At 39.0% G+C, this 27,055-nt stretch overlaps 1 protein-coding gene across 1 annotated transcript; it reads right to left on the bottom strand.

The window, feature by feature from the left end:
• Nucleotides 1-495: 495 nt before the first annotated feature.
• On the bottom strand, nucleotides 496-24,192 carry tprg1 (tumor protein p63 regulated 1). The gene is made up of 6 exons (XM_044043721.1): nucleotides 23,989-24,192; nucleotides 23,573-23,793; nucleotides 22,104-22,195; nucleotides 17,633-17,809; nucleotides 4,912-5,065; nucleotides 496-2,155 (listed from the first exon to the last, which is right to left on the bottom strand). The coding sequence occupies exons 2-6, from the start codon at nucleotides 23,774-23,776 to the stop codon at nucleotides 1,961-1,963; spliced, it is 822 nt and encodes a 273-aa protein (XP_043899656.1). The 5' UTR covers nucleotides 23,777-23,793; nucleotides 23,989-24,192; the 3' UTR covers nucleotides 496-1,960.
• Nucleotides 24,193-27,055: the final 2,863 nt, after the last annotated feature.

The raw sequence follows: 27,055 nt of genomic DNA, 5'->3' as shown, positions 1-27,055 counted from the left end.
AATGGTCGGTGAAATATTTTATTTACTTTAACGGCTTTTGAAATGCTGCATAAAATGTTTAAGTTTATGTTTAACTACTGTGTAGATTATCTGAAGAACACATTGCAGCATTGACTGCATTGATTTATGATAAATGGGTTGAGTTAGGAAAATTAAAGGCATAAAGATACAAAAGGATAGTAAAAAGTTAAGTGTTAAAACTTTACTAAAAAATCTGGAAAATTCATGAAATTAGATTTTCTTTATTCTATTTAAAAGGCTTAAGTGTTTAATCCATTTAAAATGTTTAATCAATGTTTAAATTAATTTAAAATGCATTAAAAATGTTTAATTATTTCAAGGTTTACAACCTAATTTACTGACTAAACCAATCAACTGACAAAGTCAAAAGGAAAAGAAAAATGATTGAGTCGGAAATTGGAGTTGTCCTTGTGTCCTTTGGATTTTGAACAAGAGGAGGACTTGACAGCAATTAACGCACGTCAGACATACAAGTATGAAAACTGCTAGGTCATTTATTCTGTACCTGATATGGAGTGATCTCTACACAAGTGGAATCCACGGCCTGTGAAGTCCCCTCGCGTTTTACGGCAGTGATCCACTCCGTCATCTCAGGATTGTCCGTCCCTTTGCTTGTCCCCAACAGCTCTCCACCACCTCCACTTCTTATGAATACAGTCGGTGAAGATGAGTTGGCCGACATGTCGTTTGGTATGCTCCAAGTTCGTGACATCAGCTACTGGAGCTCTTCTTCTTTTTCATTTGTGTGGTAAGCTTCACTACAGAACACGCATGCTGTGGCTGGATGCTGCAGAAACATTGGCACACAAGATGGCGGCCTACTTAAAACGAGGCCTTTGCCTAAAGTAAGGGTCCAAAACCCCAATGATTTTTATTTTAAAGCTAACTCTACACAAACAAACTTAAAGTATGGCTAGTATATTCATTTTCCTGCAAATAAACCCTCCTAAAGATTAAATGCTGGGACCTCAGACTGGCATTATATGGTGCCAGGCATCATGGGTCATTTCCACTGTTAACTGCCAACATCTGCAGGTTCCAGGTTGACAAATGATGTAGCATTACACTCTCCCCACTATCAACATCCCTGTTTGCATTCTTACATTCCTATAGCACTGTATTGAATTACTCTTAATGCACGACTGCAGCCCTTCATATTAAAAGGACTTAACGGGAAACACAGTAGCTGTTTCATTGTTTGCTGTTGCTGTAACCAGACCACATCAAAAAAGACTGAAATCTAAATTCAGTCCAAAAACTTTGTGTGATAATTCACTCCTTTAGTGCACGGAACAAAAAAACGGTGCAAAGGAATCATCATAAAAACAAGACTTTTTTTTTTTATAGCAACAGAGTGGAGAGAGAGCAAAACATGTCATCTTATGTTGCCATGTCTGTGACAGATTTACACGATAAACAGATGATACTAAACAAGGTGGAGCAACTCATGGTAAACACAAATCAAAGGGGAAATTCCAGCACTGTATGCACTGTAAAAAATACAGAAGAAATGATAAACTGACAACTAAGCCCCACCCCCCGCTTCACTGAATCTCTAAGGGGCTGAATGGCATGAGAATGAGCTTTTAAACAGAAACACTGGGGGAGGAAGAAAGGAGTCCCATTGCAAAAGAGTTGAATTACCATATCACTGAGGAGCAAACACAAAGCTCCCTGAGAGCAGCGGGAGATCCGTCATCCAGTGAAGAGCAGTGTTGAAATGTGGATATTTCTGAGCACTCAGACACCGCACACTGATACCATGCAGCAGGGGAGAGCACACTCATCCTCTCATCCTGAGGAATCCAGGCTGCAGCGCTTAACAAAGGCAAAGCTGAATGTGGACAACTCTTCGGTCGCCCATTCAAGAATAATAAACTCTCTGTGAACAAGTAAAACAATAAAATAACAATAAAATGATATTAATAGTAAAAAGGGTTTAAAAGCCGATGTTTCCTCGAGCCATACAGTAGCCCAGTTTGTTCTGGTTTCCGAGGAATGACATGAGGCCGACGTAGGCTTCGATCAAGAGTGGCTGATTCAGGACCAGCACTCCGTTGGCCTTTCCTGGAACTGGCTTTATGGAATGGGCTCTGAGTGCGGCGTCCTTGAGCTGCTCTCGGAACTTCTCAATCTGCGGATATGAAGACATGACGGTCAGAAACAAAAACTCTTGCGCTATAATTTCAAACATTATTTCAGCAATTCTGTAACTCTCTTCACAACATGAAACACAGGGCGTTCATTGTTTCTTCTCTCCGTCTTATTCACACCGTGAGAACTGTATTTATATGAACATAGACACATCAGCGGCACATGAGCATGTAAAACGAAACACAAAGAGGACGTGCAGCGCCGACATAAAACAAAACGTTAAAGGTTAAAAGTCCCACAAGTGGGAAAACATTAGTTCTGGGCATGAAATAAACAGCATTCCCAATTAACTAATCATTTTGATCTACAACAGGAGATTTTTAACATCAATTTAACATTTACATCAAATTAATTATGTATTTATTAACTTATCTAAATTATGATGTAATTTATTAACTCAGATTTATGTGACATTTACAAATTCAATTGAGTCATTCATCTTGTTTTCATGGTAAATGCTCCATGAAATCACCATACAGGTTGTGGGCTCACCTCCCAGCTCCATTAGTCTATATGCTGATGTTTCCTTGGGTAAGACACTTAACCCCCCGTTGCTCATCAAGACTAGAAAAATGCGATGTAAATACAGAGCATTTACCATTCGTGTGCTTGATAAATATTATTCAGTACCATAAGTGAGACATTAGGAAGATGTGAACTCAGGAAAATGTCTGCAGTTTTTTTGGGGGAGTTTTCCCTTCTCATATGACAAACGCAGCACAGCATTTTCTGTGTAAGATGTGTTCACAACAGCAGGAAACTGTCTGGAACACCTACAGCTCGAGCACCCAGCGGGCAGGGCATTCGTCAATTTGCACATTGTTATACTGTATATCTGCAGCTTCTCCTGCACTTTTCTCACATGGACTCACACACAGTTGTTCAGGGAACAGGCAGGAGAAGTTAAAGAAAATGTCCAAAGAGACTTTGTGCAGACTTCACTGAATGTCTGACAGCAGCTACAGACAGTAAATTTGCCCTAAAGGTCGGCTGTTTACTTGTTTTTTTCTGGCATCTGCTAACGGCTTATTACTTTTTCCTTTAAATAGAACCATAATTTGCAAAATTGACACCATGGTCTACTGAAGAAGACCTGAAAATAGTGATTGAGACCATTAACTCCTCAGCGAGAAATGCAGTGCATGGTTTTCACTAGGGCTGTAGCTTTTTTAAGTATGAATGTCACAGTCCTGCTTTTCACTCTAAAACATCAGCCAAAATAAAAAAAAAAACATGACATCATAGCTACATATGGATTGAAATTTAGAAGAAAGAGGTAGCGGTCAGACGGTAAGCGCCTTGAACAAGCTGTGATCACTTACCTATGTTTATATTGACAGTATTTTCGTACACTTTCACAAGCGGGCACATTTCTAAATGTCACATCATAATTAACCTTAATTATTTTAATTACTATGTGTTGCATTCTTAGTAAATGTTCTTCACGGTGTGTGCACACAGTGTGGAGTTCAGCTACCAGTCACCGCTAATGTGCAATGTCAGTGAAATGTGTATAATGCATGTGATGTATAATATAAGTATAATAACTCTGCAAGAAGCAGACGTGAAGCAAACCCTGATCACAAGATTGACACATTGTGAAACAGACATCCGTGTGCTGATGTTGAAACTTCACTGGTGAATAAAAGACGACTCACTTTGTCTTCCTCATGCTGAGTCACACGTTCATAACCGTGTCGTTGATGAGGACATGACTTGGGAAAACACTTTGTATCTTTGTGTGTCTTACGAAACACAAACCTCTCCACTGAGCGACACTAACTTCTTAATATTGCAATATATTATTTTGCCAGGTGATAATGACAGTTTATACCGCACAATGACAGGGTTGGTTAATCTGCAGATTTCTATGGATGTATTACAACACACGGTTACATCATTCCTACCACATGATCATAAATTATTAAAAGATTAAAGATCTCCTATTGTTTAAGCTTCTTAAATGTGAGTATTTTCTTTGCTCTGGACAACAAAGAAATCATTAAAAGTTAATCATTTTGGTTTGTGGACAAAACAAGACGTTTGAGAACATCGTCATTTTCAGGTTTGACGAACACCGACCAACATTTAAGGTTTTCTGCCGTTTTATGGACCAAGCGATTAATCAAGAAATTAATCGACAGATTATGAAAATAATCTGTTAACTTCTCAAAAACAGCTAATTATGTGGAGCTGTTCCTCCCTTTGTATTATCGAACATCGGCAAACACAACATCTGCCAATATGACTAATGAGTACAACAGTAGGCTGAATAGGCTGCTAACTCCTTGACTTCTATGCTTATTTTGCTCAATGAAGAACGTTTATATCTTCATCTGCTGCGACAGTAGCATAAAAGTGTTAATTTCACGACACAAGAGACTAAACGACCCCTGCAGTTGGCCACAGGGAAATATGTACTGTATATATTGGATATCGACAAAAAGTCCAATGTTGTGCATCCCTAATTTGTATTGATTATTATATTCCTGTTTTGTATTTGTCACTCGTCTAACCCTGACCTTCATGTAACAAGTATATTTCCCCAGTGTAGGATTGATAGACTAATCTAATCCAACCTACTATAATCTAATCAACTCCCAGTAACATTCCAAAAATAGGTGAAAATACACACACCTGCATAACACAGTGGAAATGAATGTGAAATTGCAGTTATTTAAGGTGAATTGCACCTTTAAACAATGCCACAATCTCATTATTGCATGATGAACTTACATCGCAGAGGGCAGCGAGCGTGTCATTGACGTTCCTCACAGGATGGTTGGTGAAGGTGACGAAAGGGAAGTCGATGGCAAACGGGTTCCACCTGGAGATGAAGGAGGGTTCTCTCAGCCGGTCCCAGAAGACTCGCACCCCTTCCCCGTCTCTCCTGAACACATCAAAGCAACATCAGTCTCAATAAAAACTCTCTGTGAATCAACTGGGTGACAAAAAGTTCAGTTGCTGTCATGTCATCACATTAACGTTTTCTACAAATAATTGTTTTGTTTGCATTTGTGGTAAATCATGTACAAAAGGTTGAATATATAAACTCCAAAATAACTACTGGTTTGACAACTCAAATAGAATAAATGTTTATGTCTGTATTCTTTTTTTGAAATACTGTAACTGTGACTGTGATCTTTTTGGATGTAAAAGTTATTCATTTTTCAAAAGATAAACTTACACTTATTTAATGTTATTGACCAATTATGAATTTCATCCATATGGTTAACTATCATTTGACTTTGTGTGTGGACAGTGGTGGTTGATGGTCTTTGAAACGGGAGAAGCTCATTTCAGGCCCAGTTATTTGTACATAAATTCTGGAAAGTAGAACAAGAAAATTATGTAAAACTGAAATGCTATAATAGTGTTTTTATTTACTTGTATATGTACAAATGACAATGGTCTATATTGCCCAGCAAATAACACAACAAGCAGCCATTTGTCTACAGACTTCACTCACAAAATCCACTCAGGACTGAGGTAGAAACGCTCCGCTGTCGTGTCTGCAACGCTGTCAATCAAAAACTGCTTCTGCCTTTCAGACAGTTCCTCCAATCATCATGCAGAAGCCCAGTGTTCACGCCCACCCACTGCTCCATTGACTCTGAGAGAAGCTGAGCTTCTGTGGAAGCGACGTTTTTGAGGGATTTGTCCAATAACGGTCGAGCTCACTGCAGTAAAGAAAACCTCTTCTGTGTCGTCACATAGAGAACAGTTGAAGCTGAGCTTCAAGTGGTTTTTAATGCAGATGCTGCTATGGGAATACGTAAATCGCGTAAGACGATCCGTCATCTGTGATAAGCGGCGGATTCTGAATAAAGAAGTGATGCGTTCCAGTGATGCGTTTAGTAATGAAATGTAAATACAACACAGTACATATTTAAAGACTTTTTAGAGGAAGCTTTATAGACTGGGCCTCACAGTCGGTGTAGTGGTTAGCACACTTCCATTTGCAGCAAGAGGACCCAGATTCAAGCCCAGGTTGGAACAAGAGCCTTTCTGCATGTTGCATGATTTATAGACTGCACATTATGGACTCAGCCTCATAGTCCAGAACAGTGAAGCCAATGTACAAGTGTCTGAAACCTGTATTCTATGTAATGGCCATTAGGGGGCATCTCTATTGATCGATTACAAAAACAAGCCAGCTTGTATCAAATCCTGTAAGACAAATTATATTTACAAAAACCAAGAGGATGTTAAACTACGTCCAAATGCTTTTGTACTTCAAAGGTTATGATCTATGACCACTTAAAACCAAACAAGTGTATGCCACAGAATAAAAAAAAAAAACAGCTGAATTAGTATTGTTGACAAAAGCAGTGAAACAGGAAGTGAACGTGTTACCACAGCACGTCAGGTACTTACAACTGTTTAGCCACCAGCGCAGATGTCAGTGTCTGTGTCTGAGCGCGAGGTGAGGTCACATCTTGTCACATGCGGTTTTTCATTTCTGTATCATTTATCCAAATTCGGCTTCAAGCACCATATAGATTTGTGTTCACAAATTAAAATACATTACTAGCTCCGAATATGAAGTTACTAACCCTTTAAGGACCATGATACTTCTCCTAAGTATTAACATCAGCTCACATTATTTCCCTAAAGGGGAATTACCATTTCTGTGGTAAAAGTGTTACTATAATCAAAAATAATGGCACTAATCTGCCCTGAGGGCAAATACTTAATGTGAGGACAATCTCATGTTTACCAGGCTTAGAGGTAATCTACAGCAAGTTCTTCATATTCTCTTTCTTCTGCTCTTCCTTCTTTAGTCGCTTAAAGTAAATACTGAGGGTTTTAATGAAAATGCCTCGGGGGTCATATCTTTTCTCAGCCTAATGAAACCTCAGAAGACTGAGAGCAAACACTCGCTGATCCCATCTTTGAAACAAGGCTGGTGTTGATCTACGCACTGTGACGCTCTTTACAGTTCTACCGTTTACTGTATGTACACTGAATTTGATCTAGTTCTCTCATACCTGAAAGACCTGTATTATGTGGGAGGTATAGAGTATCTTTGTGACTGAAGGTTGTGGGTCAAGGAGAGTTTAAAACTCCCCTCACTGCCATCTCTGAGGAGAAATCTTCAAAATGGGTCATAAAAATATTTGCATGCAAATCTAAAAATACTGTTACATAGATTTTGTTGTATTTTTAAGAACAGATCTTAATTTAATAATAGAATCAAAAGCTTATTCTAACTTGTAAAAAAGGATTTAATAAATAATACACTGACAACGCTGCTTTTAAATGTGATCTAAGACCTGCGCACATTCATATACTGAATCTTTAAAATAGGAAAATACACATTTATATATTCATTATGTTAAGATCAACGATCCTTATACATTTTTGAGCCAATGCACAAGAACCAGAGACATGTATTCTCTTTAATGGCCAAAAGGGGGCGAAACTACTGGTGACAAAACAAGTTGGCTTATATGCAAATGTATTACACACTACACCCATAGCACATTCGGCCAATGAGAATATTGCTACTTTGGCAGGTAGAGAGCAATATTTTAAATCCTAAAACAAACAAAATGAACAAAAACATTACATTAAACCCACCAAACAATTACTGATAATTAAAAATTAAGTCACTAGGTCAACGGATGATAAAAATAAAAAATTATGAGTTGCAGCCTTACACTTTTTCTGCTGAGAGTTGTGGGCTAATATTCTCTGTGTAATAATTATAAGTGCATTACTGATCCACAGAGCCGAGCTTAATGTCAGAGACCTTCAGAGACATCTAATATTCTACCACCAAAAGAGAGGGAAAAATCAGCAGAAGACATTGGGTTTTTTTGTGTTTGTTTTTAACCCCCGAGACCATAATTGATCAATGTTAATTTTTTTAGAGTGAAAATTTGCTCAGTACCTAAAGTCACTTCGTACAGGCAGATACAATGTCAACTAATGTTAGTAAATCATGTTTGTTTGTTTCAATCAGGTAAATAAACTAAAAAAAAATGTTGGCTTAAGGTTACAAAACATTTCGCAATTCATTATTTTGTCTCCTGAACGTTGGACAGTTTGCAGGAGTTTATGGTGATAGTAGTAGTAGTATTACAGTGTGTGTGTGTGTGTGTGTGTGTGTGTGTGTGTGTGGGGGGAGGGCGCGTTACACCAGTCTTGTAACCAAACACACGCCCTTGAATTAAACACACACACTGGATCAAACCTGATTCAAAACAGCTTGGGAAAACCTGGGATGCAGGTTTGACTCCTCAGACCGACTTAATTACACTAAAGGAACAACAAAAACAATACTGTCATTGTGACTGAAGAAAAATACACATACTGTATGTGAAAAAAGCAGCATTTGCAATATCGTTTCACAGCCTTGAGGTTTTATTTTGGGCAGCACCATCGATGCATAATGCACTGGTTTGCATCACACTTTCCTTTTTTACCAAGGGATCATGTAAGTCCACATTTGGTGTTTTCTTTTTTTCCTTGAGAACATTTTCTTTTTGGAAGAACCAAACTAATTAGCTGGAAAGATAAAAGCAACACAGTTGCCTCATGCAAATATCACAAAGTTTCATCATGTACATAGGAGCTGTGCATTACTGAAACATTTATCCCATGTTACATTTACTCACTACACAACTTCAACACTGTTAATACATCTTTTTTTTTTAAAGTCTCCTCTGAAACCTCTGCTGTGAATCTGAGGCTATACAAACTGTTTAGTTTATTTAGTGCTCATGACTTAAAAGGCAAAGTAATTAAGCACATAAAAGCTATGCTAACAGTGCTCGCTGTATCGTCTACCTTTAAAGATCCATCATCTAATTGTTGGTCTGCATAAAACATGACAGCAATAGCAAAATATGTAAGAAGTAAATCGTCATGAATTCCCATTGTTGTCTGTTTTGATTTGCGAATACAAATGTTTTGAATGGAAACATAAAACTTTTTATATTTCAGGAAGATGTGAGAAGAAAGTGTCCAGTCTCACCATCTCTATATCTCTCACTAGCTGTGTTTACATGGACACAAGTAACTGGAATAAAAATGTAGTCATGTAATACATGCCAATCCCAAAACTTTCTGGGGTCTTTCTGCATGGAGTTTGCACGGTCTCCCTGTATGTGTAGTTTTCTCTGGGTTCTCCCGCTTCCTCCCTTAGTCCAAAACATGCAATATGGGAATTAGGTAAATTGGACACTCCAAATTGACTGTAGGTGTGTGGAGGATAAAGCGGTAGAAGACGGATGGATGGATAGATAAACACACTGGATCATCTCATCAGCAACCAAACACAGCAACGTCTGCACCTCGTCAATGCACCACGGTGTATTTTTATGAAGTGTAGCCATGTATGCTCGCTGTAACGCTGTTGCCAGTTTTTTTAAATGATGGTTTGACTGTTGTCGCACTCATGACTCTTTAAAGGTGACATCGAATGCTTGTATCACACATTAAAAACCTCCTAATCGCTGCAAACGAGCCGATCAAAATATCTCGTCAGCCGTGCTGTTTCAGACCAAAATCACACCCCCAGAACGTGGACTGTGTTGTGATTGGCCAGTCAACGAGAGCTTTCCCACTGTCCTGTGATTGGCCAGGTACCTGGAAGTGACGTAATAGATAGGCCAGCTCTCAGATACACAGCTCTCCCTTCTGGCACGGTGGATGCTCTGCATCTCAGCAGCTACAATGAGAGTAGTTCTTCTTCTTCTTCTGCGGTTGAACGTACGCAACCGGATGTGCCCGGACTAGTGCCGCACCAGGAGGCGCTACGGTGGTGAGAGGAGTGGTGAGGATTTCTGATGACGACATCAAATTAAGGAAGTGCCGATCCGCTTCGCAGAGCCCAGGAAAACAATACAACACTATTTTCTCAGCAGTGGCTGAACTGTTGTTCTGAAACTTTAGGGTTTCACGAGGTAATGACGCAGTTACACACACACAAACGCAGCGTTAATTGGAGCTTCCGGTCTATGTAGCCTTTAAGTGACGACACTCTCTGACCAATCAGTGGCCGGCAGTCAAGCAAAAAAAAAGTCAAGCCAAATTGTAAATTCCAAACAGAACAAATCTTTTCAGATTTAAGAAATTTTGCACATCTTATTCACCCTCACATTGGGAATACACACAACACTACTGACACATGGCTTTTTTGAAATTACTTAACACATGTTACGCTCTACTTGTAACAGGTCATTTCCCAACACAGCTGCAATCTGCCCACAACTATCTGTCATGCCTATGTGCTTGTTTTTTTTTTTTCTACCACAGTGCTTGTGCAAGAGCACTTCCTGTCAACCAGAATTAAACACCTGAGGCTAAACAATAGTGGTGCAGCTATTGATATGTCACAGTCCCAGGGAGGGGCCACATCATAATGCAGTCCTCTCGCCATGTTTACACAAGCACTTCAATATGACAATGCTGCTACTGCTGAACAGTGTGTGCCTCCTCCAGAGTCAGGGTTGAGCCTGGAGAAAAGAAGGGGGGGGAAAAACTGTACAAAAGCAAAAGCCCGCACTAAAAGACTGATTATATTTCAGCAAAAAGCAAGTGAGGATGGTGGGGTTACGTTTTGTACACATTGTCCTTTGTAAGTGCACACAGCTATTGCCCGTAGTATAAATGGGGATATAAAAAAGCTTTGGCAAATTCCACAGGTAAGCTATCATTGGGAGCGGGACCGGCCCAAACAGGCAAAGCAGGGCTGGGCTTTCCAGCCAGAGGCCTTGGAAGTCTTCACCGTGTTTATGTGGCAGAGCTGGGGTTTGTACTTTCACTGTGCCTCACTTCAATACAGTCACGGAAAATACAGAGACACCGAGAGCGGGCAACACCCGAGTTTGGTCATTCACAGAAATATCCTAGAACACGTCTCCTCTGATCGATTCAGTCTTTACACCCACCAAACACATGTGCGTAAGAGCAACACTGTACTCTTAGCTTAGAGGCAAGTGACAAAAAAGAATCACTCCCTAGGCCTTCAAGCACTTTGAGCAGACTGAAAAGTCAACACTCTTGATAAATATCAAACCCAGCTGCAGTCGTCATGGCAAGTGTCCCACATTGTCAAAGAGAGAACAAACAAATCCGCTCAGATTGCTCAATAGGGCCTGCAGGTTTGTCAGCCATCCATGCATGTTATTTATCCAACAAATCTTCATTAGAAGTGTGAGAGAACTATTAAAAGAAGAGGGTGGAGTGTTAGCTAGTAAAGAAACAACGACTTTTACCCTTTCTTCTCAGATTTCTATCATTTTCATTATTTGTGATAAAGCCGATTGTGCAACTGTTAGAGCTGAAAAGGAAATACAGCAATGGTGCGGACATGTCCTGATGAAAATGTTGTGATATCATAGCCGGAGGCTGTTGGTGAAAATGCAAACCCACAAGTATTTACAGCAGTAGAATGCCCAAGACATTAAAAATCCACAGGTGTTTATTCATTTGTACAGTATATTCCGGTGTGAACACACTGCTTTATCTATGCTTGTCTTGGAGATGTAAAGGTATGTTTTGTAACTTCTCTGCTGGATGTTTAGAGGTTGGAAAGATAAAAACAACGGCATTACATCCAAACTAACAAATCATTTTATATTTGCAATCAAAAATGCAAGTTGTAAATTGGATTAAGAAGCTGAGAATTAAAAGGGGACCTAATACTATGTGTTTCAAACAAAGTATGGTTTGGTGTGGTATGTCTTGGAATGATTAAGCCCTGATTAAGCCCTGAGTCAGGCTTGTGTTGCACCGGTTGCAACGGGATGATGTTTTTCTGTCGCACAATCGGCTATGACTATCATGGGTGGAGCCGGTGTAACTCCAGCCTGTACTGTACCATTTTGCTCCAATACTCAAGGGAAGCGGACTAAAAAAATGGAACGGTTGGGGCTGGTTATTTTGACACTATTCCTAATGGACACACAAAAAAAAATGTTCTGTGCCAAACCGAACTGTTCCACTCGATGGAAACGCGGCATAATTTAGAGCAGACCGTGTTGCTAACAGAAATTAAGTATTTTAGACAGATCAAGGAACAAAACAAAGGAAAAAAGACAGAACAAGGATGTCCGTGATGAGACCAACAACAAGTGGAAGCGACTGCTGGCGACCGTGTAATCGCTTCTGCCCATCTGGAGTAAAATGGCACACAGGCACTAAACACATACAAACCAGTAACCTTACGGTGAGGCAAAAGCACTATCCACGTGAGCCACTGTGTGGCCCCACAGCACGAGGCCTTTAAAACAAAAATCTAGCATATAGGATTATCAAACGTCTTTGTTTTCGGGGACCTGAAATGCTGGCCTCATCAAATCATAGTTACCATGTTAAAGTTTTAAAGTTTTAATTTTATTAATCCCCTTAGGGAAAGTATTCCTCTGCATTTGACCCATCCTAGAATTGGGAGCAACAATTACTCCTTACGATCACCCCGTTTTATTTTGTGGCACAGTCTGATTGGACTCAAACATATTCTCTTGGTTGTGCTTTTGGTTGCTTCTTTTCTTGCACAAGTTTTAAATAGGCTCCCTATCAGAAATGATCTGTGTCCATATTAACACTCTGCAATTGTTTGCTTACTTCCAGAAAGTACTACTGATGAGAAACAATGGCGAAAAGTACTATAGTTGAGTTTAGATTGATAAGAACCAATCAGGAAGTGAATGCTGGTGACTGTCATCCTGTCCAACAATCTCTGTTTCTGTCCGTCCAGACTATTAAAATGAAAAACAGCGGCATCTTTGTGGGTTCCTTTTGTCTGGTCCTCACAACTTTAAAGATTATTTTCAGGGTTAAGACTTGGTTTTAGGGTTAGAATTAGTTTTATGTTAGAGATAGGTTAAGGGTTAAGGCCTTTAGTTATGATGGTTTTGGAAAGTGTAAGGGACTAAGGAGTGCATTATGTCTATTATGTGCCCTCACTAAGACATAAAAACATTACATTACATGTCATTTAGCAGACACTTTTATCCAAAGCGACTTACAATAAGTGCATTTCAACATTTGGGTACAAACAAGAGCTAGAAGTAAGTAAGTGCTGCAAGTAAGCCAAACTATAAAGTGCTAGTCAAGTGCGATGTAAGTGCTTTTTTTTTTGTTGTTCTTGTTGTCTTAGTCGAAAGAGATGTGTACAAGCTTGTGTGTGCACTTATTTACTTCTTGTCCCAAACACACATCTAAACTCTTCCACCACATTACAACAGATGTGATTATTTCAATAATTGTCTGCTGAGAAATTATGTAGATGATGTTTAGCATTGACTGACTGCCCTCTGCTGTTCAAACACGTTAGCTGTTCTGGACGGACAGGTGTGGTCAGAAGGAGGACGACGACTGTGTTAAAACCATGGGCACATACAACAAATTCGGCACAGACGTAATTAATCTAAATAAGAAAATCACATGACACGGTCAAGAAGAATATAAAAAAGTTAATCTAACTGAGCAACTGTGAGTAGTTTAAGGTGGGGTCAAAGTAAGGCAGAATTCCCTCTGAAAAACACTGTACTGTATCAGAAAAGAAACAGAGAAACAGTGCTGGGATTATTTCCAACCTTCATGAATATATATATATATATATATAATATTTTACAACAGTTACTGAAGTAATCTCTTGAGTTTCTCAGGCATCCACGCCCAACTTCTTCAGACAGGAAAAAATAAAATATTGTTCTAAAAACACAGCTTTTCCCAAAAGATGGAGAATATATTGAGTTGTTTCCTTCTACCCAGACAATGGGTGATGAAAACAGAATCATCAAGACTAAAAATACAAACACTCCCCGAACACTTTCTGTTAGCATCATCAAGTATATTTTCTCATATACTCATAATTACCTCTACTAAATGGGTTATATTTTCCCTGTCGCTGTAAACTGATAAAAATATCTCTTGACTTTGTCACCCCACAGAAAATGTGTTACTAATCATCACCATATTTGAATGACCAAAAAAGTCGGTAAGGGTTTAAAGAGTTAGGTTTCAGGTCACGTAAAACCTAGCAACATTCTCTGCTGTAAGAACACTGGTGGCATGTCCACCGGCATAAATGGGGTCAAAAATCCACGAAAAGAGCTGTTTTTCAGCATTTAAACAAAATATAAATGTAAATGCACTGTTGTTAAACTTCATGGCGTGAAGCAGTACCATTAAGCTGCTTTCTCCTGGATGAGTTCTGTCCTCTCCTCCTAAAGCACTGCCACACACACACATTCTGACCTATTAACTTCATTGGGGACCAAAGTCCATGTATGGCGATGTTCTTCAGTGTTTGTGTACAATGTCAATGTAAATGTAAATGCAAACCACTTTAAAATTAACGAGACATTTGAGTTCTGGAACCAGAGCAACAAGCAACAGAATGTGTGCAACATCTATTAGGGCCGAAACAATTACTCCATTAAACGATTACTAAATGAATCGCCTACTATTTCAATAATCGATTACTCGATTAATCCAAACTCCAGATTAATCGATGATGGAAATAATCATTAGTTGCAGCCCTAATCTCTATCAATGTTACGATAGATAAACAGCATGTTGAGAACATATAACAATCAACATTTATCTTCGGTGTGGTTTGGTGTGCTTTTGTCGCAGCAGAGAGTCAGAGTTGTAGAATCATCCATGACAGCATCAATCAGCAGGAGAAATGTGATGCTGCCTTGAACCTAACTCTGCAGAGGGCGCACACTGACATCAAGTGGTCAGATGACAACTGTAACCAGACATGTGAAGGATTAAAAAGCTGCTGGGTTACACACACGTCAAGAAACTCAGCCTTTTCTTATATGCATCCTTACTATGAGGAAAAATACATTATTGACTGAAGTCTTTGTATTAAACAGGTCTAAAGTTCAGCCTCAGACTCTCAGTGTTTTTTTTTTTTTTAAAGCAATCGACAGCATACAGTCTGATCCAGACGTAACACTCAACACGAAAATATACAACTCAAAAACATAGTTTTTAACTGTTCGAGAACTTGCGTTCACCGTCTCGTTGTGAGCTAGAGGAAAAGATCAATTATTCCGTATAAACAATGTTTCTGAAAAAACCCACAGAGAACAAGTCCACTTGGCTCTGTGAGTTCATTGCCTTTCATATACGTTTACAGCTACAGTATGGATCAAACATATGTTTACCAATAATTCTCTGATTACTTTACATGACAGTATACTCTGTATTATGTATGTGTATACATACAACTAGGGCTGTCACTTTTTATCTTAAAAATCTCTGTTGGTATTTAATAAGTAAACATTAAGATTTTTTTTTTTTTAAATGATCATCAAGTACTGGAAGTGTTTATTATTTAAAATTATATTGAATACATGTTTTTGTTTAATTTTTTCAGATTTAAAATAGATCACTTGTAAGTAAATGTATACATTTCCTTATTTTATGGTATGACTAGTAACTTCATGAAATGGTTTATTACATTTCTGTGACACTATCATGTGGTTTAAATGGCAGCGTGGATTTGTACATACATGTACTCACTGATCACTGTCTGCCAGAAATAAGACAGAATGACCTAGACTAAAAAAAATGAAAAAAGAAGACAGTTCCTGAGGGACAGACACTGAAGAAGATTAGGAGGAGGAGGAAGGAAGATGAAGACTGAAATGTTTGAGGCTCAAGTTTTTCTTGCATGAAACCGTCTCTTTGCTGTTTGACTCCCGGTTGGCTTTCACAAGCGTTTTATGTATAATTTAACGTAATGTGCAGAGATAAAGCCTCCAATAAAAGGATGCGCTCTCTAAGCTCTTCACAGCACATTACATTTTATTCATCAAATTAGTTTTAGTTGGTTTGGTATCCCCTGAGCCGTCTTTAAAAGGTTTAGATGAAAGGACTGCATTAATTTTGCCACTAATCAGTTAAGTGACAGCTCCAAGTGACAGCTCTGCACTTCTTAGCCCCAAAAACCTCTCCACGCACACGTCTCACTGCCGTCCCTGATTCATTCCTGCTGCTCCACCAGTCCCTGGTTGATCTCGTCTACCCTGCACGAAATCCTCGGCATGTATCCCGCTTCAACACGCAGCCTTACAACAGCAGCTCTCAGCTTCCCGTCACCATTTCACCAACAATACAAATCCCTGCAAAGACTTTTTAGTGAATCATTTATATTCCTGCTACCGTTAAAATTCAAATAAAACTTGTAGCTTTTCTGCATTTTTCAAAAAAATCTCCATTAAAGCCTTTGCACAAAGATTGTGTTGGGGATAAAGTCAGGGAACCCTCATATACTGGCCCACAAAATTTGACTAGGCATATTTTGTTTATGAGGCAATTTTTCCCAAAGGAAATTTTGCTTTTGTGAAGCAAATCAGAGCAAGGGACTGATAATTGGGGCTTGTATTTGAAATTCTCCAAGTAGGGCTTTTATTTTTTAATTAGCAACTCTACAAAGTGAAAGTCTTATGCAGACTTTATGGAAATGAAAGAGCGAGTCTTTTGCTGTAACAAAATTAAGTTTTTTTCATACACACATGTCAATGTATGTTTATATTTAATACAGATGATGGAACTTTATAAGAATTAATTTGAGGGATTGCATGAGGTATATATAGACAGTCTGTTACGTACAGGGTGCTCCGCCTGTGGACAAGCATCCGAGTGCTGGCATGAGCCTGGGGAAACACCGTCGCAACCAGGAACAACACAATTAATTATTTAAGCTATTTAACAAAAGGCTCACCTCATAAAATTTATGTCTGCTTAAGTGTAGTTGGTGTAAGACAGGATACTGATCTGCTTGGTGAATGGCTCACTCCCCTATTTCAGCTCATAGTACAATGCAACTTTTGATATACTACTGCCTTGATGAGTAAGTTTGTGTTTCTCTGGGGAAAAAAAAAGGAACAAAAGCCTTCAAATGTTAAAGTTAATGAAATATAATCAAACTTACTGTGTTCTATAAGGTAAAATTGTGGTCTTTGTTAATGGACTTTGTTTGGTTTCCTAATGGAAAAGTATGTTGGTTGTAGGTTGTGCAGAAGGTTGGTCGACTATGCCGTGTTAATTTAATACAGTCCATGGTTAATTTGATTTCATCTGGAGGAAGTGCTAATGGGGGTGTTTTCAGAGCACCCCTGTTTCACAGGTAACAGCGCGTCGTCAGAGAAAAACCCCTCTTGTTTTCTGTATTTTGGATTAGCCCAACCCACTGGAGTCAGATAGATTAAAGAATGTCCGGTGGTTTTATTTAATTTTGAGTGTTTCATTTTAGTCAGTCAAAAATGGATGGCAGGAAAAAAGTCGAATGCAAAGTTTGCAGGCAACAGTTTGCATGTCGATTTTCAGTCAAAATTTCAGGGCTTCAGTCGACCAAGAATTTCTTTGGTTGATTACAGCCCTAGTGACTATGCACATGTACCATTTCAAAAACTTTCATTAAAGCTAAAGTCCTGTTTCTTGCTGTGGGAATAACAAAGGTTAAACTGTGTGAACCTACTGGATGAGGGAGTGCTTTGGGAAGGTGAAGGCTCCGTGTGAGATGCGGTCCACAAAGTTCAGCGGGATCCTCTGCACTTGGTCGCAGTTGAACATGACAAAGTCATACTTGCAGACGAGGAGAGAGTTTTCTGTGATGAGAACAATGCGCTCTTTTTCATTGTTCCAGTGATCCACCCTGTTAAAGAAAAACACAAATCTCTGCGTTAGAGCAATGGCGATTTCTTTGAATCCAATACCAATATCACTCTCTCGCAAGGTCGTAAAATAAAAGGAGGGGTCATTAGGTCAATGGATCGCAACCTTTGTGACCCTATCAAAGGTTTACGCCACAATAAAATAACCTCTTCAAAACGTCACTATGTTTGTTGGCACTGCCCTCTAGAGCAAGTACTGAGTAACATCCCTACCAACGCAACAGATGCACAGAGGTACTGTGTTTAGGGTAGTGACGGAGATATCGTTTGGGACAGTGAGATGTAAAACAGACAACAAAATTGAGTATAAATAAGTCTTTAAAGTACTATGTTTCTATTGAAGTTACTTATAGTTATATCTTCATTTGACTAACTTTTTGTCTGTTGCTGTCGTTAAGTGTGTCCCCACTTAACTCCTGGTAATGGCAGCATGTGGATAGGGATGATAGGTGTGTGACAGTAAACTGTTTAATGATTTGGTAAGAATATGCAATACTGTTTTTCTGACAGATATTGTGACTGCGATTTGATTTGTGATCAATTAATGTGATCTTATTTTATTTAAAGTCAAGCTTGAGTTCAATATTGCTGTGTTAGAGATCTAAAATGATGATGACACATCACCACGTTACGTTATTGAGATATTAACTTTTACAATGTAATGCAAGGATGAGAAGTTGAAGAAGCAATACAGTTTTTAAACTGGAACTGAAAATAGAGCGATCAAAGAAATATGATTAAATTGCAGCCTTCTGTTGTTTCGCATAGAGATTTAAATTTTGAAGATAATTTATCATTCATCCCTGATGGGCGTGAATGAGTGAATGGCAAAACTGCAGTGTAAAATATTAGGTTAAAATAAGTGGTCATCAGGAATAGAAAGGTGCAATAACCAGTGCACGTTTGGTTAGTGCTGAAATATCGTTAAAATATTAAATAATTTTTTTTTTTTGCTATAATAATTACTAATGTTATCGAAAAAACATTAAAGACTTGTGAGCAGACTCCTACATGCCACAGTCCTATTGCCTATTGTTAGTGGAGTCCATTGAAAACCCTGACCTCTAGTGGTGGGGTAAGGATGGCACTCTCCCTCTTCTCTCACAGCCCTCCACCAGAATGAAGAACACAGCCTTTCAGTTTGAAAAGTGAAACCCTAGAAGTCAGACAGACCTGACAGTCAGCCACCGGGTGATTGCACTTGGAAAGGAACTTGGTTTGAATGGAATTGAATGAATAATTATAATTCTCGCTTTATAACGTCAGTAAACATTTTCCTGAGAAGTTCATGGTCTTAATGGCTAGTTTCATGTCTTCTTCAATACAACATGATGTCAATCTTATGTTCTTATTTAGAGGAAAGATAGAAGGACCTCAGTGCGACTGCCAGCTGGTATCATTAAGAGGAGCCAAAGCATCATCTCACACAGACTCTTCTCATCACTCTCCACTCATGACTAATTCATCCTGACATGGATTCTCCTGGTGTGGCTCTTTCTTACAGACGACTGAGCCGAGTATGCGTGGCTACCTCACACTGAAGCAAATCACTGCAGGCAGCCGCAGACTAAAATACACACAGAAACAGTTCACTAAACAAGCACTAGTGGGAAAGGTGTGAGTGAAGACATTTCACTGAGTTAATAAAATGATTTAACCTCGACTGGATTCATGGAGAGCTTCACCGATCCTGGATCATATGGTAAGTGGTCTGACCCACTGCTTGCACTCGAAACAACAATACAGACAAAACATGGAGGCCTGGATTGATTTACCTTCATCAGACACACTAACAAATCCTTACACAGTCCCTGTCACTGCTCTCCCTCGAATACACTTAGCAGCAGAACTCACCCTTTTCCGTTGGCGAGATAAATCATACAGCGGCTTCTGCTGCGACCAAAACAACTACAGGCAAAAATGTAGAACAAACATTAACGTCTGTTGGACAGAGCTGCATAAATGGGATGTATTATTCATTCTCACATGGCCAGCCTTAATGTTTCCTGAAAGCTCGCGCAGGAGTGATGCAAGCCGACATCTGCAAGTGCACTTGGTAAATGTCCTGCAGTCACTTCACTTTACTCTGTGTCCTTGTCAGATGGATCACCCGTGTACGACGTCTGCACTCACTCATGAGGTCTGGGTTTGATGAGGGCGCTGAAAGGTTAACTGATAAAGATCTAATGACACACGGCATGATGCTTCGAGGGTATTATACTGCATATATATGTAGAATTTAAAGGCCTGTGTTCTTGTGTCAGCAATCTGTCTCTTAGACTCTCAGAGGATTACAGCTACACAGAGTTCTAAGCCAAACTTCATGTACACTAACGTGTACAATTAATGATTTACACCCACAACACCCCCTACTGGCAACATACAATTACACAATTAAAATGTGGTGTTCACTGGATGTAATGTCAATATACATCGTTTGATGGGCTTCAGTCCTGCCCTGAAGACAAATACTGTGAGTACCGGCAACAGGAGAGACATGGTTGATCAGATCGACCTTGTATTTGAACAACAGCAGCCTTCAGATACGGATTAGGCCGTTTTGTTTTCATCACACTGCGTTGATGTGGCAACATGGCAAATTTCATGGTGAATTTCATTTCACCATGGAACAGGAAGCTGGGGCAATTTGTATATGGAGGAAGGTCACATGGTTGATGCGAGTCCCAACCTACCTGTTAATAATGTGACATAGTTAAAGAACCACAGTGCTGTACAGGGGACACTGGAAGTGTGCATGAATTAAATGACATCTTCCTCCTCTGTGCAGTTTAACTACATTAGCACTAATGCAAAGCAAAGTTGGCCAGGGTGTAGTGTTCACCCTGGCATGACTATTATTTTCTTGGTTAATCGAGTAAACGTTTGCACCATAAAATGTTGATCAGTGTTCGGCAATTCTGGAAATTATGATGGTCTTGTTTTGTCCACAAACCTAAATTATTTGGTTTTTAATTATTTCTTTGTTATCTGGAGTAAGCTATGAGTTTTTTTTCAATATTTTCATGAATTCCTAAACGCAATAATGAAGAGATTACAAAAACGAAATGGATGTAGAGTTCCCAAAAATATAATTAGTGTGGTTCAGTGGATATATGCCTCCAGTGTCAGTCAACACATTTTTTCCAGATGCATATAATATGGGCATGACTTCAAAGGAGTTTAATGTTCAACAGCTCAAACACATGGTGAGGCTACTGTGACCTGGGGCCACTCAAATATCAAGAGTTAACCTGCGAGTTTAAGAGAGCATTTGTGCCAAAGTATTATTTTGATTAATTCTTAAGAAAACAAAAGGTCTTGAGATGACAGCAAAATTGACAGCAAGGGAAGCTCTGTTTCCAGTAAAATGTCATAAAATAAATGGTCAAATATGAACCGTTGAATTTACATTTCATTACTAAAAGTGCGATAGAACACACTCAACTATATTACTAGTTTGTTCAGAATCAGCCGTTTACCACAGATTGTATTCCCGCAGCAACATGGTGCATTAAAACCAGTGGAAGATCAGCTTCAATTGATCTCTACGAGGCAGCACAGAAAATTATTTCTTTCACTGTGGTAATCTAGACAGCAATTGGATAGAAACGGCAAAATCACCACTTCCAGGGAAACTAAGCATATCTGGGACTCATCAGTGATGACTGAGGAACTGTGATTGACAGTACTGTAGGAATTTCTTTCTCAGTCCCATATGGATCTTGTGAGTGAAGTCCAGAAACAAATAGCAAGTGTTTCCTTGTTCCAGTTTGTTCATTAATTTTTATCAATGTGAGTTTGGTTGTGGGGGTGTGGACACAAAGTATTTTCTACAAAAAGGAACAGAGGGCAGAACTTATGTACAAATAACTGGGCATTAAATGACCTTCCACTGCATCAAAATCTAACAATTTCCTTTGCAAGTTTAACTTGACTTTTTGTATCAAATTTGAAGAAAATTCCCTTGAGGCATTCTCGATATCATGTCCACAAAAGTGGGACATGCGAATAATGGGAAAACATAATACCTCCAGCTCTTGACTGTTGTCAGATGCAGAGGCATTAAAAAGCAGTAAAAGACGTAGGTAAAGGTGGGGGCAAGACGTCCTGAATAAACCACAGAGAGCAGGGTGGGGAATGATAGTTACAGCAATACCAATAAGACAAAACAAGGTGGATGAGGATTCATAAATTAAAGATACAAGCTTTTAACTTTGCACATTACAACACACGTGAACACAAAAAAACACAAACAGCATGGTGTCCTGAACTCACTCTACCATCAGCCAGATGCTGTGAACGGTGCCATCCACTTCTTTATCCACCAGAGCATCAATGTCTTTGAGGGCCTGATTCAGAGAGCCAGGCTGAGGAGACAGAAACGCACACTTGTCACTTTCCAGTGTTCCACTGTGACAATCACACAGTGTGTGCAAACACAGAGAGCTTCAGGGTTAATCTTTGAGACTATTGCGCAGCTGGGACTGGAACTCCAACAAAATGTCAGCGTGTCTGTACATCAAAGAGAATAACAGTAAACACAAACATGACATCTTAGTGTGTAAATGGAGAAAGCGGAGGATGCAGCTTCCACATAAAAAAAACCTGAAGACATTGAGGGAAGCTCACCCCCTGTCTACCCTTACACTTACACTTTTATTGACAATGTAATGAATGAAAACTTAAAAAATAAGATCAGGAGTTCAGACTAAGTTCAAACTGACAGTTGAGTGTAATCTGATCCTGGTTCTGAGTTTACCTGGCAACGTGGGAATGACTTCACACTGCAAACCAAAACAACGGGCATGCAATGAACACACGCTTTGTAACTTTACTGTTGACACTGCCATAACAGAGATGATGGATTTACATTTTTCTTTTTTCTGATTTAAGGCTGGGCGATGTGCCCAAAAAGAGGGTCACAATAAAAATGTTCAACTCATATCACATAACTGAAGATTGATTTTTGCTCGTGGGTGAAATCCAAAGAAAGCAGTTCATTAAGGTTTACAGTTACTTTATCGACAGAGAACAAACAACACCTAAGTCGCACAACCTGAAATCACAGAACTGGTTCTTATATTTTATTCATTATAAAAAATAATCACTATTTTATGTATCAATTTATGACGACATAACATGGTGATAAACATGATTTCGACTTACAGCTGGGAGATGTGGCCTAATATATTATCACTGTAAAAATGATTGACTCAGTTATTATTGCAATAGCTCCAGAGTTTAAGTTCTAGAAAGGATTTTAGACTTTCTTTATGGAAAAAAAAAACAAAGAGAAAATCTGAAAAATTAAAATGAAAGCCTGGAACAAAACATTCAGTTGTATCTCAGTAACTGCCGAATGTATTGATAAACTATATATATTGAAGATAATAATATTGTTGATAAGTGCTTTATGAGTAGCCCTAATTTCATTATTCATTTCAAATAGACAAGACCGAGTTGTGGTGTGTTCCAGTCGCCTCAATCGTTGGTGACAATCCAAGTTGCATTAGGTGAGTTCTTTTATCTCCTGACATTATGACAGTATGTTTGGTCCATGTCAACAACCAACAGAGGCAGAAAAACAGGAATGACTTGGCTGAGAATCAAACGACATATTTGATTTTAAACCTGTGACTTAACTCTGGAACTTGTCTTTAGATGTGAAAGCTGAGTATTGCAGTCATGTGAGTAGCAGCAACATGGACATGCATTGACAAATGACTTATGATTTATGATTTTACCCTCAACACGAAGAACTTTCTCCTTTTGAACTGGTCCGGTGTTAAAGTCAGAGAAACGGCGGCTGCTGCCCGCGGCTCGGTGGACTCAGCACGGGCAGCAGGCTGACTGTCACCCGGGCCGCTGGACGAAGAGTCAGGCTCCAGAAACTGTTCCTGCTGCTGCTGTTCTTCTGTGGACACTGTTGTCTCCTCAGCCTCTGCCATAATGGAGCTTCACGCCGCTTTGAAAAAAAACCCCAAACAAAAGTAATGATGAGTGATAACACTGAGAGGTGACGCAGGGACACTGATTACCTGCCAATTCGTTTCCTTTTCCTCACAAATACAAGAATCGAAAATGAAACTACATTAAAGAAGTCAGCGAATTCCTTTGTAACGACACATTTTAGAGATATTAACGAGGTAGTCTTACTTACCAGCTCTTGTCGAGGCTGTTTAAAGTTTGAAACTGAGCAGTAACAGGTGCATTCACTCACTCACTTCCGTGTTCCTTCTTCCTGTATCCGTGTACGTGTGCGCGTGTGCGCGCGAGACTTTCATTTACCTAACTTTGATTGACAGTTGGAAATTCATGACACTAGTTAGTTTGTTGGTTAGTTAGTTACTTTCTTGGGATGGGGGAATCGACAAATAACTTTTTAGACGATTTTTCTAGAAGAGTTTTTTACGAAAGATGATTAGGGTCACATGAAAATACGGAAGATGATTAGGGCCACATGAAAATACGGAAGATGATTAGGGCCACATAAAAATACGGAAGATGATTAGGGCCACATGAAAATACGGAAGATGGTTAGGGCCATGTGTGGAGGAGGATTAGAGCCATATGTGAATATGTTTCTGAGAATTCTGAGATTAAAGTCAGGATTCTGGACTTTTTTCTCAGTATTCCGACTTTAATCTTGGAACTCAGGCTCTTTTATTTATTAATTTATTAATTTCTTCATTCATTTATTCTTGTTTGTTTCCAGAAATGTTTTTATACATGGCCCTAATCCTCTTTCTTGGTTTTCTGTTCCACAATTCTGAAATTGTTACCATCTTGATGAACAGAAACAGCTAAAAGTAGCAGACTATACCTCAAAAGTATTGGAAGTTGTGTTTATCAATGTTATGCGTCATACAGGGGTTTGAAGACATTTGTTAGTTTCATGCGACACTTTATTTTCTACTTGGCCTGACTGTATTTATTTTAAAATGAGCAGGGGTATCTAAATGTAGCAGCTAAAGAAAAAAACATTCTGTACCATCGTCCCATTCACTTTAGCAATGTGCACTGATTTTGGAAGTAAGAGTCGTTGGTTATTGTTTTAAGGAATCTATCATTAGTTTAATTTTAAGAAGGAGAAGAAAGTCATAATTACTGATACAATGGAATTGCAATAAATCAGATTGAATTGGCTCCCAGGTACCATCCATCTGCTGCTGGTGCCAATCCCAGCTTACAAAGGCATGATACACCCTGAACAGGTCGCCAGTCCATCGCAGGGTGACCACACAGGGACGAACAACCATTTACTCTCACCTATGAGCAGAATCCTGGAGAAAAACCCACGCACACAGGAAGAACATTCAATCCCCATACAGAAAAGCCCAAACTGGGATGCGAACCAGCCACGTCTGTCACTATGTGGCATTTACCATGAGCCATTCCACAGTATACATCATATCATCATACAGTAACTTGGTAAACCAGCCATGTATATGTTTGATAAACCAATCACATCATTGCTTTATGCATGTATGAGTTAATAAGTCTTTAAAAGGCTGGGGAACCCCCGCAAAAAAATACCCCTTGCTCTGTGGTTCTCGACCCACTCATTAGAAATGACTGGTCTAATAGAAAAGCTGCTGTGAGAGTGGCTCACAGTTGTGGCTGCTGCTGCTGTTATACTGCTGTGAAAGGGAAACATGGATCCCACAAATTGACCTTGTTAAACATTTGACCTTTGCTCAACAGTAAAAGGTTTCATCCAAACAAGACGAGTTAACACACTGAGTGGGTACAGATCTGCTGCAGAACCAAAAGGGATTATAACTTATTTTAGGTTATATTATATATAAGACTTAACTGCTGCCAAGATGAACATATTTGTGTCAGACACATACTGTATAATCTTTAAGTGGTTTGGCTCACTCTGAATTTCCTCTCTCAAGCTTTCTGTTCTTTTCTAAAAATATTAGAGAATGCATGATTCTCTATTCATGATTCCTCTGGACAATAACGCAATCAAGCGATTGAGGGATGAACCAGATCACTGAGAGTGAATGACACGTTTCCCAACAAATCCCTGAATAGCATCAGCATTTTAATCTGCTTGTTGGCTAGTGTTTTGTGACAAAGCACGGCTGCTCATTCTTCATTTCAACTCTGTCAGGGAGTTCTTCCAGCGCCTTGTCAGAAGTTTGAAGCCGATCCAGTCGTAATCTGTTGAAATGTAGGCAGATTTCGAAAGGCATCCTTTCAGCGTGGTTGCTTAAATACTTCCACACACTGCAGGCTGAGATCACCATGCTTTTTTGTGTTGTGTGAATGGCCAGCAGCTCACAGTCCAGATCTCATGTGGATTCATTATTTAAATTTTAATTTTAATGACTGAGATCCAATCAATCCGGTGATGAGTTATTCATTCATTTTTTTAATTTTGCTGCCACACTGAAGTGTTGGATTTCTGCTGCCACATGCCTAAAGTAAACCTATGAACTTAAATACCCTTTGCCCCCACAATGCATCACATCATTGGGTGAGGGGAGGATAAGATAATCTATATTTTTGTATCTAGGCCAAGTAATCAACTCTGCATAACTGAAAGTGCTGAGTGTTGCCAAGTTGTAAGCATTTAATTTGGTGTGATCGTGTGTCTCCTTATGCTTCACTCTCCGTGCTCCTTGCGCAGATTTTGGGTGCTCTCCAAAGACATGCATGATAAGTTTCTCATCAATTAATAAAAATAGAATAGGTTAAATAATACATGTCATATTTCCACTGGATGTTTTAGATGGAAAAAAACTGCAGCACGTCGTCCATTATAATGTCCCCGTGAGTAGTGTAGCATGACATCTGTTTGTGTGTGTGTGTGTGTACTGTGTTTACAGTATACGAAATTACTGTTTAACAAATGGAAAGTAAAATAATATGCAAAAATTGGTTCAGCAACTTTTCATATAAGCCCCAAATCAGAATAATAATCAATTTTATGCCCAAAAAGTATAAACAATCCAGGTGTTTGTTTTGGTGTTTTGTTGCAGAACAAACACAATAATTAATTATTACATTAATTCATTTAAATTGAAGGGAAGAACAGAAAAACACAGACACAGTTACGAACAAGCTGGTGAATGCAACAAGAACATTTAGCAGTTTTAGATTCTTTGAGAGTTGGTGGAGACCAAAACAAAGTGAAAAGAACACTTATCCTTCTTATTTGAAGCTGAAGGAGATAAGTGTATGATCTACAACATAAGTTTTGCTTTCTCTTCATT

The sequence above is a fragment of the Solea senegalensis genome, linkage group LG14, assembly GCF_019176455.1.
Source record: "Solea senegalensis isolate Sse05_10M linkage group LG14, IFAPA_SoseM_1, whole genome shotgun sequence".
Classification (NCBI taxonomy): Eukaryota; Metazoa; Chordata; class Actinopteri; order Pleuronectiformes; family Soleidae; genus Solea; species Solea senegalensis.
Note: the sequence above shows the minus strand (reverse complement) of the source record. Positions and strands in the feature narration are given on the sequence as shown.